A 19,217-nucleotide genomic window follows, 5' to 3' on the forward strand; every position below is an offset into this window, starting at 1 on the left:
TTTTGACAAGTAGTTTTTTTCGTCCAAAAATTTTAAATATTTTTTTCTTAAAAATGCTTCCAGGTAAATACCGCGACAAAATATCGCGACAAAATATAACTTTGTAAGTCCTCCAAGATCCGAGGGGCCCCTTCGCTATCTCAGGCCCGTGGCCCCCTTTATACTAAAGACTTCACTGCTCATCATCATGGTTGCATTGGTGCATTGGTTGTAATTTAAAATGTTTATTCAGTAAAAATAAATAATAAAACCATCGAAAAATAACTTAAAAGCTAAAATAAATAAATTCAGTCTCAAAATATATGAAAAATAATAATTATTCGATATTTTAAACTAAGAAAATTACCCCTTGATTTAATTTCCTAAATAGAAAATGCCATTGACCATTACTGGGGCCTGATAATTGATAATTAAGTAAATATCTGCTTCCGTTTATACTGTTTATAGTTGGCGTATACGTATGGTTTGCATACTCCACCTACAAACTGCTTTATAACTACTGCTTTATAACTACTGCTTTCTAACTACTGCTTTATAATTACTGAATAAAAAATTACTTATTAAGATTCGGAGGCCCCCTAAAAGACGGGGCCCGGGGCGGACCGCCCCTTCCGCCCCCCCCCTTAAGCCGCCACTGTAAAAATTGGTATGGATATTGTATAGTTTTAGAATTATTACAGGATGTTAAAACTTTTTAAAATTATTTTTTTTGTAATTATTTTAAATACCATTAATTTTTTATCTGGAATTGCTGTGGGTTGGACTAAAAGTAATAATAACTAACAGTAATAATATTTAATAATAAATTAGGTATAATATATAATTTATTAATTTTGTTTTTATTTTTATTTTATTAATTGTGATTAATAAAATTGCGTTTATCTCATCAAGGAGGCCAAATTCGACAAAATATCAACAGATAACTTTTAATGGGCATTAAACGGCCTACACAATTTTGATATCAAAAGAAAATAGTCAGTGGCGTACATGTTTTTTTTTTGAAAAATATTCTAGTGATAACCCATTTGCACGTCCCTGATAAATTTATCGACACTTTTTTAGCATTAAAATATGTAGCACTTACAGTAACTTTTATCCTCAAAATTTCATTCAAATCACTAAAAGTACTTGGAAGAAAACGATAACAGATCGAAAGATTATTAAGATTTTAACACCCTGTAGCTACGAAACAAAGCAGAATCGGATCTATGTTGATATCAAAAGTAAATCTTATTTTTACGTGAAGGAATCTCCCCACGGGAGATGGCACATGCTTTTTTAAATACCCTGTATAGGATTTTTCGCCATAAGAAAAATTGATGTGTAACTTTTTTTGGAGACACCCTGTAGAACTGTATATATTTTTTTTTTAAATGCCTTAAATTAACCTACATGTGCTCCCGAAATTTCACTTCAATATAAACTGTCGTTCTCCTTGGAGCTTGCACTTCATATCGGAGGCGCCCACCCTGTATTATATTATTTCATCCTATATTAATAAATCAGTAGATTTAGGGATTTATTGTTAGACGCGACAACCTCGCACTAACAGTGGCCATTTTTGTAGAATCTCCTTAGTTAAAGCGAATAATAAGTAAAAGGGGAATTAATTCCCTTTATTTTTTTTATTTCTTGCTTATTTCCATCTCTTTGTAGCAAAGCAACTTGCGTGAACGTATATGGCAAGACCGCTGTTCGTTTCTGTGAAAACTGATGATGGCTGTCCGGTTACCGCTCAATTAGAACCGTTTTTTAGCCTTATTTCGACGTAATTAGCCGGGCAAGGCGATCTGGCAACAATGCCATATAGAGAAAAGCGAGTTTTTCTAACCAAGGTGTGTATTTTACGTTCGAATTTACATATAGTAAGGATATACGGAGCGACCAACAATGATTGAAACTGTAGATTGTATAGGAGAATATATTGCTAGTACCGCATTTACACAATGAGTGGAAAGTGAAGCCAAATAAAAGAAATAGGAATATCAATCTTGCATAAGTCTATCCTTTTCGTTCAACAGGATTTTCATGCGCACGCGCCAAATAAAACGATCTGATTCGTCTACTTCATCGCTGAACGCTGTCGCCTGCCCGCGCACTATTTTATATAAATTTTTTATTGGTAATGGCATTATTTCAACATGTTATTTTAGATATTCATCGTATCTATCCGTTTCTTGTTTTTGTTTAAATATGTCAGAGATTAAATTTAAATTTATAAGTAAAGGCGCGAATAGTCAGACGCTAAATTGATTTATGTGGTAGATAGAAACTTAGAAAACTAATTCTGTTGGTTAGTACAAAATAAATCAACTAATCGAGAAGCACTTCTCACGCTTGCGTAGTTCAAAGCGGTTGAACGAAAAAGACCGACTTATTTGGATTTTGAATAGCTCCATCTCAAAAATTTGGCTTCAATTTCTATTCCTGACTAGCGATATAGTGTAATATATACATATGCCGCGACCTTACTGTTACTCCTTTCTTGAGTTATAGCTCATCGTACAATCTCAGGGCTTTGACAAAAGCCAGTATCTGAGACGATTTTACAGAGGTTAGTTCTCCATCTCCGATATCAGTCGTACCGAAGTTTATGGAACCAATAGTTGTCATCTCGACGCACTCAGTGTTGAGGTGTTCTGGTGTTTCCCCATTTTCCCCACAGAACCTTGTAAATTTTCAAGAAGATAAAGTGAAAAAGTAAAAAAAAATTACGTCAACTGACATAATTTAGGAAAATTTTTAAACAACGGTTTTAACATCACTAATTCTACAATCCTCTATAAGACATTATTGTTAACTACTTATTTTATTGAAAAACATCTGAATAAAATCAATAAAAATCACCACAAAAAAATATTTAAAAAATAAACACAAACACCATGCAAAACCAAATGAAAATTAAAACAAAAATTCTTATAACATAATATTTTTTCTTACATATTACAGCTCAAACTGACGGCAACTTACTTCTTCCTAGAACAAAAAGAAATACAAAAAATTAGTATAACAATCAAAGCAAAAACAAACTGAAAAATTATAAAAAAAAGAATGAAATAAATCAAAAAGAAGGGTAAACATTTTAAAATTCTATTAAAAATAGGTACCTATATGGATATACTTCACAAAAGTTGAAGAGTTTTGTATAATTTACCAGAAAAAAATATAATATACAGGGTGAAACGTTTAAAAAATTAATATTTTTTTCAATTGTTATAAATAGTCGAAGTTCGTAAATTTATTTTGAACACTCTGTAGCATCTAACTCAAATTACCTTTCAATTTCTTACTTAAAAATTCGGACGTATGAATACACTATACTAGTTTAAAGGGGATCACCCTATATAATCAGAAAAGAGTTGATTGTAACTTATAGAAACAGAATTGTTTAGAAAATAATAGCCTCAAAAATTGAGTATTTTCAATTATTCAAAACTCTAGGTGTTTTAACCAAAATATAATAAAATATAGGGAAATAAAATTATATTTTCCGTGATTCCTTTTTCCAGAAATAATTGAACTTAATTGAATACCGATTTGGTGTTTTCCCAACACGATTTGATTGGAAAACAGTTAGATTGTAACAGAATTATAGGTTACAAGTGCCAGGAAAACAAAATTAATATTTAAAAACGCTACTTTTATTTGATTTGATGTTATTAAGACTTAGATTTATGGTATATTATTCAATAAAACGAATACTAAAACTAAATTATTGAATAAAATTATTATTTGTGTTGAGCTAGAACTCAATATCATATCACTTTTTTCAAGGGTTCAAATACTGGTCCTGTTTTTTCAGTTTTAAAACAAAATAAGCGGTACAACTGCTGTCTCTCCCGGGCTCTCCCTCGACACTATTAACATTTCAACTCAAACTAAGAGATACTCTGATAGAATATAAAATTCTGCATACGACAAGTATAGATTTGATTCCTGTAGAATTTTTTTAATATTTTTTTCAACGGTTCGAAGACTAGTCCTCTTTTTTCAGCTTTAAGACAAAATAAGCGGAACAACCGCTGTCTCTCCCCGGCTCTCCCTCAACACTATTAACGTTTCAGCTCAAACTAAAACATATTCTGATAGAATATAAAATTCTGCATACGACAAGCATAGTTTTGATTTCTTTAAAATTTTACTAGTATTTTTTTCAACGGTTCAAATACTGGTCTTGTTTTTTCAGCTTTAAGACAAAATAAGTGGAACAACCGCTGTCTCTCCCAGGCTCTCCCTCAACACTTTCAACATTTCACCTCAAACTAAGACATATTCTGATGGAATATAAAATTCTGCATACGACAGGCACAGTTTTGATTTCCTTAGGATTTTATTAATATTTTGTTCAACGGTTCAAATACTGGTCCTGTTTTTTCAGCTTTATGACAAAGTAAGCGGAACTACCGCTGCCTCTCCCTGGTTCTCCCTCAACAGTATTAACGTTTCGGCTCAAACTAAGACATATTCTGATAGAATATAAAATTCTGCATACAACAAGTATAATTTTGATTCCTTTAGAATTTTATTAATATTTTTTTCAAGGGTTCAAATACTGATCCTATTTTTTCAGCTTTAAGACAATATTAGCGGAACAACCGCTGCCTCTCCCGGGCTCTCCCTCAACACTATTGATATTTCAGCTCAAAGTAAGATATATTCTGATATAATATAAAATTCTGCATACGACAAGTATAGATTTGATTCCTGTAGAATTTTTTTAATATTTTTTTCAACGGTTCGAAGACTAGTCCTCTTTTTTCAGCTTTAAGACAAAATAAGCGGAACAACCGCTGTCTCTCCCGGGCTCTCCCTCAACACTATTGACATTTCAGCTCAAACTAAGACATGCTCTGATAGAATATAAAATTCTACATACGACAAGCATAGCTTTATTTCTTTTAGGATTTTATTAACATTTTTTTCAACGGTTCGAAAACTAGTCCTCTTTTTTCAGCTTTAAGACAAAATAAGCGGAACAACCGCTGTCTCTCCCGGGCTCTCCCTCAACACTATTGACATTTCAGCTCAAACTAAGACGTACTCTGATAGAATATAAAATTCTACATACGACAAGCATAGTTTTATTACTTTTAGGATTTTATTAACATTTTTTTCAACGGTTCAAATACTTGTCCTCTTTTTTCAGCTTGAAGACAAAATAAGCGGAACAACCGCTGTCTCTCCCCGGCTCTCCCTCAACGCTATTAACGTTTCAGCTCAAACTACAACATATTCTGATAGAATATAAAATTCTACATACGACAAGCATAGTTTTGATTTCTTTAAAATTTTACTAGTATTTTTTTCAACGGTTCAAATACTGGTCCTGTTTTTTCAGCTTTAAGACAAAATAAGTGGAACAACCGCTGTCTCTCCCGGGCTCTCCCTCAACACTTTCAACATTTCACCTCAAACTAAGACATATTCTGATAGAATATAAAATTCTGAATACGACAAGCACAGTTTTGATTCCCTTAGAATTTTATTAATATTTTGTTCAACGGTTCAAATACTTTTTTCAGCTTTATGACAAAGTAAGCGGAACTACCGCTGTCTCTCCCTGGTTCTCCCTCAACAGTATTAACGTTTCGGCTCAAACTAAGACATATTCTGATAGAATATAAAATTCTGCATACAACAAGTATAATTTTGATTCCTTTAGAATTCTATTAATATTTTTTTCAAGGGTTCAAATACTGATCCTATTTTTTCAGCTTTAAGACAATATTAGCGGAACAACCGCTGCCTCTCCCGGGCTCTCCCTCAACACTATTGATATTTCAGCTCAAGGTAAGATATATTCTGATAGAATATAAAATTCTGCATACGACAAGTATAGATTTGATTCCTGTAGAATTTTTTTAATATTTTTTTCAACGGTTCGAAAACTAGTCCTCTTTTTTCAGCTTTAAGACAAAATAAGCGGAACAACCGCTGTCTCTCCCGGGCTCTCCTTCAGCACTATTGACATTTCAGCTCAAACTAAGACATGGTCTGATAGAATATAAAATTCTACATACGACAAGTATAGTTTTATTTCTTTTACGATTTTATTAACATTTTTTTCAAGGGTTCGAAAACTAGTCCTCTTTTTTCAGCTTTAAGACAAAATAAGCGGAACAACCGCTGTCTCTCCCGGGCTCTCCCTCAACACTATTGACATTTCAGCTCAAACTAAGACGTACTCTGATAGAATATAAAAGTCTACATACGACAAGCATAGTTTTATTACTTTTAGGATTTTATTAACATTTTTTTCAACGGTTCAAATACTTGTCCTCTTTTTTCAGCTTGAAGACAAAATAAGCGGAACAACCGCTGTCTCTCCCCGGCTCTCCCTCAACGCTATTAACGTTTCAGCTCAAACTAAAACATATTCTGATAGAATATAAAATTCTGCATACGACAAGCATAGTTTTGATTTCTTTAAAATTTTACTAGTATTTTTTTCAAGGGTTCAGATACTGGTCCTGTTTTTTCAGCTTTAAGACAAAATAAGTGGAACAACCGCTGTCTCTCCCAGGCTCTCCCTCAACACTTTCAAGATTTCACCTCAAACTAAGACATATTCTGACAGAATATAAAATTCTGAATACGACAAGCACAGTTTTGATTCCCTTAGACTTTTATTAATATTTTGTTCAACGGTTCAAATACTGGTCCTGTTTTTTCAGCTTTATGACAAAGTAAGCGTAACTACCGCTGTCTCTCCCTGGTTCTCCCTCAACAGTATTAACGTTTCGGCTCAAACTAAGACATATTCTGATAGAATATAAAATTCTGCATACAACAAGTATAATTTTGATTCCTTTAGAATTGTATTAATATTTTTTTCAAGGGTTCAAATACTGATCCTATTTTTTCAGCTTTAAGACAATGTTAGCGGAACAACCGCTGTCTCTCCCGGGTTCTCCCTCAACCCTATTGATATTTCAGCTCAAACTAAGATATATTCTGATAGAATATAAAATTCTGCACACGACAAGCATAGCTTTGATTCCTTTAGAATTTTATTAATATTTTTTTTCAACGGTTCAAATACTGGTCCTCTTTTTTCAGCTTTAAGACAATATAAGCGGAACAAATATAGAACTCAATATCATGGGCGTAGTCACGGGGGTGCTACGTGGGGCAGTTGCTCCACCCTGGCTGGCTGGCACACGCATATCTTTATGTATATAACCCAAATTCATATCCAACCCCCAACTGTATTCATATTCAATTAAACAGATATTTTAACAATAAAAGATAATATAATTTATTTCTTACTGAAAAAACTGAACTCAGTATCCAGTTTTACATATGTTACGATTTGTTGAGCAAATAAAAAAATAATTGTTAACATTCATTGTATATAAGTTAAGCAATATTGGTACATTTGTGGCACTCTGATTGCAATAATACGATTTGTTTCCTGTATTTTGCATTATCTGGCAGTAAAAAAGAAATAATGCTCAAATTTACTTTGACATTTTAAAGCAATATCTTCAGATTTACGAAAATGCCACACCTCGCTCACAATGAGAAGCAGATACTTACAGAGGATTATGTTGCCATTAAAAGAGACATCGCCCTGTAGTTTACGATGACGCTTCCCAAAAAGCAGATTTTTATTATTATTTTTTCAAAAAAACGTCTGAAAGGTTATATTAGGTTATCACAATAAGTTTATAGCTTTATTTGTTCGTTCAAAATACCCACCTATTTCTTAAAGACGACCTATGTGGTCAATTTATCAATATCTATCTGGTCAATTTTTTCGTTTTCAAAATGAAAAAAAATATATTTTTATTAAAAAAAATATTTATATAAATTCTCTAAATAATTTCATTAAAACCGTTCATTCTTATCCTTATCTACCCGCAACGTTTTTCCATGATTTTCCTCTATACCGAGACCCCCTTTTTCACCGATTTTCCAGACTATTACCACGGTAAAACTTAATACATCCAGCCGATAAGCTTTTAGATTTTATTTTCTGTAAAATTGGATCGAATTTTCACAGTAGGATTTTCATTTCCACTGCTAATCTTAAAAACGGCTATTTTTCCACACGATTGGGTTGTTATTAAGTTGGCGCACGTGGTTTTTGAGCGATAAAGGCCCTAGTTTGGCCCCTTTTTCAAATGGTTTGATGCCCTTCTTGCATTGGAGAGGGAAAAATCTATTAGTCAGAAATTAAAAAAATGTAAAAATGTTTTCTCCCGGGCTCTCCCTCAACACTATTGACATTTCAGTTAAAAATACGACATCTTCTGATAGAATATAAAATTCTGCATACGACAAGCATAATTTTGATTCCTTTAGAATTTTATTAATATTTTTTTCAAGGGTTCAAATACTGGTCCTCTTTTTTCCGCTTTAAGACAAAATAAGCTGAACAACCGCTGACTCTCCCTGGCTCTCCCTCAACACTATTGACATTTCAGCTCAAACTAAGACATATTCTGATAGAATATAAAATTCTACATACGACAAGCATAGTTTTAATTCTTTTAGAGTTTTATTAACATTTTTTTCAACGGTTCAAATACTGGTCCTCTTTTTTCAGCTTGAAGACAAAATAAGCGGAACAACCGCTGTCTCTCCCTGGCTCTCCCTCAACACTATTAACGTTTCAGCTCAAACTAAAACATATTCTGATAGAATATAAAATTCTGCATACGACAAGCATAGTTTTGATTTCTTTAAAATTTTACTAGTATTTTTTTCAACGGTTCAAATACTGTTCCTGTTTTTTCAGCTTTAAGACAAAATAAGTGGAACAACCGCTGTCTCTCCCGGGCTCTCCCTCAATACTTTCAACATTTCACCTCCAACTAAGACATATTCTGATAGAATATAAAATTCTGCATACGACAAGCATAGTTTTGATTCATACAGACTTTTATTAATATTTTTACAACAGTATAAACCCGCGTACTGTTTTTTTTTCAACTTTCTATTCCTACAATTCAACAAACCTTAACATCGGAAGTATTTAGTCTCAACTACATCCTGCCCAAGCCGGCAACACCGCACCACAGCCCTCTTCGAAAAACTTCCTCCTTTGTTTTAATTAACATTCCCCAAATTCGACCGTACCAGAACTGTTTACTTTTTCACTTTCATCATTTTCCATCTCGCTCCCACCCACATCGCGGTGTATTTGAGCGCGACAGAGATAGAAAACGAAATGCGGTGGTCCAATTCGGTCCAAATTAATACGCTTAATTGGTGGCCAAGGTGTGTGGTCACTGTATATCTGTCTCTTTCTCGGTCACTTTATTCGTATATGTTTATCTCTTTTGCTCTTGCTTGATGAAAAATCTAATATTTTTTACTGTTTCTTTTTCTTGACATACATATATTATAGTTTTTTTTCTCTCTCTCTCTCTCTCTGACATTCGTAACGGAAATACATATGTTATACAGGGTGTAACAAGACAAATTTAATTATTTACTCGAAAAAAAAACGGCGTCAAAGACAGCTGGATCTCTAGATGTCATTTACTAAAAATTAACATAAAACTTCGTCAAAAACTAACAGTAATTATAGAAAGATTAAAACAGGATACAACGTTTCCAGAAACACAAATCTATTTCCATATTTTTTTAAACTACACCATTTAAAAATCATGTTTACTCAATATAAAAAAAATATTTGGCCTGGCCAAAATTATCATCGCCGTCTATGACGCTTTTTTTTTCGATCGTATGGTAGGTACATCTTAGTTGTTCTATTTATCAACCCAAGCACTTACAGGGCAAAAATACATATAAAATTCATCACAGAACACCAGTACGCTGATGACTGCGTTCTAGTTGCAAAAACGTTACAGCAATTACAAGAAATACTGGACACATATACCTGGGCATACGAGGCTTTGGACCTTAAGCTCAACATCGATAAAACTAAAATCATGTGCACTCTTCCGGAAAACCATAACAATGCTATAAAAATCGAAGAAGAACTATTGGAATAGCGGAATTCAATTACCTCGGCAGTTGGATTTCGGAAAAGGCCAATATCTACTCTGAAATTCAGCCCAGAATTAGCAGCGCCTCAAGAGCATTCTGGAAATTAAAAGACAGGGGTTTCTACAATCATGACTTGAGCACAAAAACGAAACTTGCAGTGTACCGACCAATAATAATTCCTACCATGTTATATGGAAGCGAAACCTGGGTGCCGTACCGCCGGCACATGAACACAGAGAGTTGCAACAGAGACACATTACACAACTATTAAGAACCAAATGGTATCACCGTGTCTCAAAAGCTTGCTGCAAGAGCGCTGAAGTCATGATTACTAAATTCCGCTTAAGATGGACTGGTCACGTACGCAGGATGCAAGAAAACCGCCTACCAAAATCTCTTCTTTACAGTGAGCTTGTAGACGGTAAGAGGAAACCGGGTGGACAACTCAAAAGGTACAAGGAGATTTTCCATGGAAACTTAAAGGGGATAAGCATGCAGAATCAGTTGGAGGAAGCAGCGCACAAATAGAACGCACGTATCGGGTTTTTCAGTTACAGAAAAGCTCATGAAAGAAAACGCATAATTTTTTTAAAAATATTTTTTCTATCAATTTTCAAAAATCTACTTCTTAACCCAAATCTTGACCACCCTGTACATCAGTTTTTTTGTCTCGCTCTCTCCTAAAGGGTGTATTATGTAAATACGACCGTTTTTTTATTAGGTAAACGTTGATTTTAATGAGAGCTTTTTCGTTAAAGCCGGCGTTTTGATGTTGCCGATGTTCCGGTAGCGGTGTTGCCAAGTTTACATCGTCCGGTTTTTTAGGTGGCAACGCTAGATGTTATCGGACGTTAAATATTTCATCGTTATGTGAATTTAATGAGCTGTAGGAATCTGTTAATGGATTAAAAAAGAGTTAGGTAGTTCCTGTTTGGATGAAAGTAGGACAAAATTTATTGGTTTCAGCTTTTAACGTGGTTTCTGTTTTAATTTTACATCTATATGATTAAAAATTATGGTTAAAAAGCTTGTTCAACCACAAAATAATGTTTTTCCATGGCAACTGGTAAAATTGCCTTATATCTATCAAAAATAGTAGATAAAATAGTACTTTAACCGCAAGGGTAGACTAAATGATACTTTAAGAGCTAAGATAGGTTAAAAACTTTATTTCTTCTCGCACGTTTTTTAATTGCTTCCATTTTTGAAAATGTTTGTGTTCCTTTTCATAAGTTATTCGGGATTTAAATGGAAGTAGTTTGGATATGGCGTTTGTCGCCTCAGCCTGAATATCTGTTGGTAATTTACTTATTTCGTTTTGAGCCATTTCTGGCTCCAATTCGATCAGCAATCGACACGAAAGAGAATTAAAAAATATTGACTCAAAACTGATAACTAAAGAGACAGCTTTATTTATTTGTCAAATTACATAGAAACCAACGCCAACCCAGCATAATATTTCTTCTACTCGTAATAAATTCCTTAAAATAATAATTTCTAAATATTTTTTAAAACGTAACTCGCTATAAAAAAAAAATCTTTTCGGTCGATGATAAAATACCATTTTTCTTGATTTAAGAAAGAACAATCTTCGGATTGCAACGAGTTTTTAACAGGCACTGTCTCTAAGAAACAACGGCGTATACAGATTCTGTGGGGAAAATGGGAAAACACCAGAACCCTTCTTGCTTTAAAATCCTTTGCTCTATTCACAACGAATATACAGGGGGATCAAAAGTGTGCCTTGTTGAAAATTGATTCTATATTTGAGCCATGATAAACTCAAAAATACGAAAAATAATATTGCTCATTACATCTCTATTAAAATTTACAAATCTATTAACCAACATGACGTAACGTTGTGTCAAAATGAATAATCAATTACCAGTTAAAGAAGACGTTTCCAAAAAAATTAAAGGAATCATATATTTTAAAAACATTATTTTTAGCAACATTATCTACCATTTAGTAACAATCCGTAAATTAGTTCAGATCCTTGTATCACACTTAGATGAATAATTTCCTCTAAAGCGCACAATTAGCAGCCTTTTTATTCCTCTAATTATCACACTTATTTGCCATAATGGAGATCTTTTTTTTCTGTAAATGGAACAATACACACCTTTCAAGATTTAAAGGAAAAACGTTAACAATAACACAAATCTAAGAAATTACCATACGATCGAGAAAAAAAACAGCGTCATGGTAGCCTTTGAAATCGATGCTTTCAATCGATGCGAATTTGTACAACGAAAGTACGCAAGATATACCTACAAAACAGGTGTAAACATAAGACTACTAGGTGCTTTTTAATGCAAACATACGTTAGATGCAGAATAATATAATGAACATTTTTTGAATTCAATATGTTAGGTTAGGTTAACATATTACATACCACACTTTCAACAAAATTAGTTTACTAAATCAGAAATATAATGGCAATAACGCATAATGCTGAAAATAAAAATATTGTACTATGGGGGGGTGTAATTTAAAAAAACTTAAAACTTTATCAGATCTTTTTTTGGGACACCCTGTATACAACAAAATATTTTAGGATATGCGCCATTTTAAACCATGCAACATCTGTATAAAACTTTTTTTCATATCTTTGTCAACAACGACGATATTGGACTTCCTCGCACTATAATGGGTCACCCTCTATAGGACATCAACAAAGAACACAACAAAATATTATTGAGCTACGTACACCCTGTATATCACACAGAGTTATAGAGCAGAAAAAATGGCCATAAAAATGTGTTTTTTATTTTAAGTTATCTCAACAAATAAAGCCAGGAAACAATAGAAAACAAAATTAAAAATTCCGTTTTTTTTTCGAATATATTCGGAAGTACTCGGAATTTTTCAAAATGCAATACGGCATTTTAGTGAGCATCAAATTGCGCAACTTCGCCTCCATTTAACACCCTGTACATACGTCGTTAGGAATTAAACCATTTATTTAGCTCTATAATTCCTCGTATTTAGGGAATTAAATTTAACACACCCCTATTTGCCACCCCCACCCCTGAATTCTTCCCAACCCCTCCCCCTTTAATTTGTAACCGATCTTTCACCCCGCGCGGACTTTATATATTTTCTAATTAAATTTTTTAGGCTCCCTTTACACGGACATTCGCCGTCACACCGTTTAACATTCCCGGAACGATCTAGAGGGCCACGGGATGAGATTAACGGGAAAAAACTACCCTTACAACCCCCATTTTGGTTTTATTTCAGCACTGTTTTAACACGTGCTTTTATTTAGAATTTTTTTGTCTAAAAAAGAAAATCCCTAAAAATCAGGAATATTGGTTTCACAACGGCAACATCGCTCTGGCGCCTGGCTAGTAATAATAATAATAATAATAAAGAGCCGTTTTGGCGAAGCAGTAACGCACTAATACAAGCGCACTTGGCAGATTGGGACCACCCAAGAGACATAAGTATTGAAAGAAACACATCTATTTCCCGTTATGCATGTGTAGTTAGTCCATAAAAATGACATAAAATGTTCATTTTCATCGTTTGCAGTGTTTTTTTTCCTAACACTAAATATATTTAACATAAACACATATAATTTAAAAGCTAATTGTAGAGAAAAAGTTAACTTATTCAAGTATTATTCATTAAGATTGTTTATTATTATTATTTTCTGGCTTGCTACTTCATGAAAATGTATTAAACAACTTACATAGTAAATGATAATTTTTCTTTTATTTGTTTTGATATTATCTGAGACGATTGTATCATTTTTCAACCCCAAGAAAAATGGGCTGTTTTGTTTATTAATACGAGAATAAATAAAAAACTAACAAGGCATTGTACAAATTACTTTTTTGTAGTATTTGTCGTTATAACATTATTTTTTGATGGATTAGTTTCCTGCTAAAAATGTTTTGTACCGGAAATTTATTATAACTGCTTTCTATTTTATTTCTTTTTCGTTTTTTGACACTTACACCAGTCATTTGTTACACGTGAAATTATTTTCTGAATCAATCAGAATATTTACAGCGCTCTTTAATAGAAAATATTTTTTTTTAATTTGTCATAAATTATAAAAAAAAAACGTATTTCTACGTATTTTTGATCTACTACTACATGGTATCCATCGATTATTTACTAAATATCCAGGAAAAAAAAGTTGTGGCGTTGTCAAATTTTGATTTTTTTCTTAAATTGTTCCAGAGAAAAAAAATAATGCGGTGTTGTCAAATTTCACGTTTCCCTAAACCTTCTAAAAAAATCAAATTTCCAATAAAACGCCTATTTTTCGATGGCGGAAATGAAAGAGAACATCATCTGTGCCAGTAACTACCCCGACGGTCTTCTCCGAGGACGGGACGACGGCAAAAACGGGGTATAACGACATCAGAAGTGGGATCAACGTACTAAACCATCTTATGTATGAATCTGTAAGTGCTGAAAAATGATATCTATACTAATATATAAAATCCTTAAGTGACTGACATACTGATTAGTCACGATCCTGCTCAAACCACTCAACGTAAGAAGCTCAATTTTGGCATGCAGGTTGATTCTAGGGTGTAGAGGTTCGATAAGAAGGGACTTTTCGAAATTCCAGTTCCAAGAGGGTGAAACCACCCCTCAATTTTTACAATATTTTTTATTTAAAAAACAAGAGTCCGAAAAAACGCTTAAACACGTATATTTTATTTTGTTTTTTTACATATTTTAAGATTTTTTAAAAATGTATACAGGGTGTTTCGAAAAATCTGGTCATTGGTTAATCACGATCCTGCTTAAAGCGCTTGACGTAAGAAGCTGATTTTTGGAAAACAGATCAACTTTAGGGTGTAGAGGTTCGATAAGAAGGGATTTTTCGAAACTCGAATTCTAAGGGGGCGAAACTATCCCTCAAATATTAAAATATTTTTTATTTAAAAACCGGTGAGTTTTTCGGAAAAACTCTTAAGCACGTATATTTTATTTTGTTGCTTTACCTATTTTAAGATTTTTTATAAATTTATACAGGGTGTTTCATAAAATATGACCATTGAATAATCACGATTCTGCTTAAACTGCTTGACGTTTAAAGCTGATTTTTGGCAAACGGATTGACTGTGGGGTGTAGAGGTTCTATAAGGAGAGGTTTCTCGAATCTCAAATTCCAAGAGGGTGAAAACGCCCCTCAAATATTGCAATATGTGTTATTTAAAAAACGGTTAGTCCTTCGGGAAAACGCTTGGACAAGCATAATTTATTTGGTTTTCATACATATTTTGAATTTTTTTAAAAAATCATACAGGGTGTTCCAAAAAGTTGGGTAATTTCTTAACCACGATTCTGCTTAAACTGCTTGACGTAAAAAGCTTATTTTTGGCAAACGGATTTTTCGAAAGTCAAATTCCAACGAGATGACACTACTCCTCAAATATTACCAAGTTATTTAATAATATCTTGTACTTGGAGAGTCGACGCCCGGGGCGGACCGCCCCCTCCGCCCCCCGCCTTGCTACGCCACTGCATGATAGTAATTATAGGAAAATTTGGAAATTGGTAATTACGTAAAAATCCTTTAGAAAATTAACAAACCTTCATCTTCAAAAAGAGAAAAAGCCAGAGATGTTACTAAAGAAATTTAAAAAAGTTGGAAAAAATGCAAAAGAAAAATGTTTATTGTGTTATTGAGATTTCCGAAATAAAATAAAACGAACAAAAACATCTTGAGCTTCTTCTTGGCTAATGCTTTGAGTGAAGTCGAAAATTTCACGTTAATTATTATTAATAATGCGGGACCCCCCACGCTCTCTGCCTATTTCCAAAACCGCTTTGATGGTATTTCATAACCTCGCTGAAACTGACTAATTTAATTACGCCGTCCATAGCTCGACGCGAATAAAAATCACGATCAAATTTATTCTCAGTAGACGTAGTCTTAGGATATCTAACAACCGAAACGTTTAAATATCTATACAGGATGTCCCAGAAATAAGTGCAAGTATTTTAAAGGGTGGTAGATCTGGTCAAAAGAAACATATTTTCTCTTTGCCATTTTTAAAATAAATTGAAAGTAAACGAGTTATTTAACTTTGAAAATTTGAAAAAATAATGGCAACATTTTGAGAACCGCTGACTATTAAAGGCTTTTCAGCTTATTCGACGTCCTGTGTTGCCAGATTGTGTGTTTAAAAGAAGTATATGCAGAAACAAATAGAACATTTTGTTTTCTACTACCAGTTTGCATCTCACCGGTTCTTTAGAGAAAAGTTAAGCATTTAGTTTTTTTTCTGTGGAGATAATCTTCACATTCTTCACAATCTTCACATAATAACACAGTCCCCATTTCTAACAAAGTATCCTCATTAAGTTATAATAATATGTGATCCACTGAACTACTGATTTACAAAACACATCGACAATCGTACACCACGTTGTATACTTAAAACACTGTTTTTTTTTAATCGAAACTACTTCATAATATGGCGATGATAATATTTATTTTTTCAGTATAAGAAGTTGAAAATAACTGTAAAAATGTTGTATGCGTAAAAATAATTAATATGTGTGTTATTACTAGAATTATTAGTAATGGACACTGATAAGATTAAAATATTAAAACTCGTAATTGTAGTGTAAAAATTTAAACTTGAATACGAATGTTGAATATGGATAATGTAGGAGGTGGCAACACTGCAAGGTTTAGATACACCGTAAAGAAATTTCAGGTGAATAAGCAAGTGGCACTAAAAAGTTTTTTAAAATTTCCCGGGAAATGTCAAGAAAAATATAAAAATTTCACGATGACAAATATAAACAGTGCTAGTAAATATCACATTGATTCTTATTAGGGTTGAGCTCTAGAAGGGATATTCATTAGACATTTAGTCAGCGCGACTCAAAGAGTTTAGTTTTTTTCTCTGCTCTCTGACGATCCAGCCCATCTGATGGGCCACTAATCAAGATATTAAGTTTGGAGCTGTCCGTCTCTGTCGCGCATACAGGGTGGTCTACCGTTACGCGGCTTAATTAGTTGGCAGTAATGACAGATGAGGGCCGGTGGAAGATCACCGAGCCAGTTTAAACGACGTTTTGTTACGTTTTATTTTTATTATGTCGCGAGATGACATGGAAGTGAAGTTAGAATATTTTTATTGTCAATTTTATGGTATAGACAATTTTTTTATTTCTCCCGAAAAAAAAATAATGCGGTGTTGCGAAATTTCACTTTTCCCTAAATTTTCTGAAAAATCAAATTTCTAATAAAACTCGAATTTTTCGATGGCGGAAATGAAAGGGAACATCGTATGTGCCAGTAACTACCGTGGCCGTCTTTTCCGAGGATAAACAAGGTAATAACGGAATGAAAAATTTTCTTATTAATCAATAAATGCAATGTTCTCATATCGATTATTTACTTGTGGCGATATCAAATTTTGATTTTTTCTTAAATTGTCCCACAGAAGAAAAATGCGTTGTTGCCAAATTGTACTTTTCCCTAAATCTTCTGAAAAATATAATTTCTAATAAAAAAATTGGGCGAATGATCTGGAATGATTGAAACCAATCTATTTGACAGTTATTGTCATTTGTTCTCTATAAGTTTGTTTACATTTTGATTCAAGTATTTTCTAAATATTTTAATATATTTCCATAGGGTCCGGCAATAATGCGTCAAACTTGTGAACTTTGTTTAAGTGCAGACCTAAAGTGTGTACTAGGATGTATGTCAGGAAAATATTTTAACTTCTATAGGGTGGCTCAAAAAAGTGTGAGGGGATTCGGATGATTTTTTGTTAAATGGAACACCCTGTATATTATTGTATTTTTGGCTTCATTTCAGATCACTTTACATAATCCTAAGATATGAGTAAATATATTTCGATAATTTGAGTGATATTAATAAATAAATAAATAATATATATTTTACAACCTTCCTAAAAAAATATTACAAATACAAGAACTGTTCTGAAATCAAAAAACTATTTTAGGTATTTACTTTAGATGGTCTATATTTACTTGGCTATAAGTATCGTAATCTTAAATCATACAGGGTGTTCAAATTTCTACGCCAAACTTACTAAAATATAAAATATTTTTCTTTGTTTTTTTTTTAATGGAACAAATTGTATATTATTTTTTTATCACATGGTGAGTTAAAAGTGGTTAAAATATGAACATTTTTTTGCATTTACAGTATTTCAAAAATTTTTATGGTTTGGTTTGGATATCTATACACGCAATATTATTTCAAATGGCTTTTTCAACGGTAAAATCATTAGGTGGCTTTCATAAAAATTTCCTGCGGAAAATGCCATATGAAATAAAAAACCGGGAACATCTGCGAAACCGTTAAAAATTTTGAAATACTCTAAATATAAAAATAGTTCATTTTTTAATCTCCATCTATTGAAAATATAATATACAAGTTGTTCTATTTAAAAAAAACAAAAAAAATACTTCATATTTTAGAAAGTTTGGCGTAGAATTTTGAACATCCTGTATAATTTACTATTACCATATTTATAGCAAAGTAAATATAGACCATCTAAAGTAGTTACCTAATATAGTTTTGTTTTCAGGACAGTTCTTGTATTTTTAATATTTTTTTTTAAAAACTGTAAAAATATATATTTTTTATTTATTTATTATCTCTGAAACTATTAAAATATATTTACTCATATACAGGGTGAGTTTCCTACGATGTTCTCTATGGGTATCTCGGAAACTACTGGAGATAGAGAGTCGGTTAAATGGGGAAAGAATTGCAGTTTTATGGGGTCATAAATATGCGCCTTTCAGATTTTGGAAAAGGTTCATGGCTTACTAGATATTTCGAAAAAAACAAATTTCGGCTATTTTAAAACCTGTCCCTAATTCCATTATAAGCTATTTTAGACAAAAAGTTTTCAGATAAAAGTTGTAGATAATCACATCCTTCAAGAGATCGTGTCCTCCGCTTTTTTCTAACGCCTGTCATTTTTGACATATGATACAAACTTATGTTTTTTTTAATGGAAACCATAGTTGGCCATGACTTCATAAAAAGCGCCGTTTTTTAAGCTTTTTAGTGATATAAGCTATAATATCTTCTCTTCGAAAAATTACTGAGTTATAGCCAATTCTTATCATTTTTAAACAATTTCACTTAGTTAGCCATGGAAACAAGTTCAATCGCAGTTGCTCTCAGAAATGTGAAGCTGTCACATCCAAACTTTGTAAATTAAAATAAACAAAAATTGTAAATATGAATTTTTCAAATGAAAAAAAGCGCGTAGATACTCGCGCAT

General features: G+C 32.7%; 1 protein-coding gene across 1 annotated transcript in view; it reads right to left on the reverse strand.

Annotated features, from left to right (window-relative positions):
• Positions 1-19,217, reverse strand: part of LOC115884932 (homeobox protein invected-like) — an 80,739-nt gene that overhangs the window by 7,606 nt on the left and 53,916 nt on the right. The window contains exon 2 of the mRNA XM_030903654.1: positions 2,971-2,976. Within this exon, the coding sequence (XP_030759514.1) occupies positions 2,971-2,976 (6 nt within the window). The remainder of the gene's footprint in view (positions 1-2,970; positions 2,977-19,217) is intronic.

Source organism: Sitophilus oryzae, unplaced genomic scaffold, assembly GCF_002938485.1.
Source record: "Sitophilus oryzae breed Bouriz unplaced genomic scaffold, Soryzae_2.0 scaffold_358_pilon_pilon, whole genome shotgun sequence".
In the NCBI taxonomy this organism is placed as follows: domain Eukaryota; kingdom Metazoa; phylum Arthropoda; class Insecta; order Coleoptera; family Curculionidae; genus Sitophilus; species Sitophilus oryzae.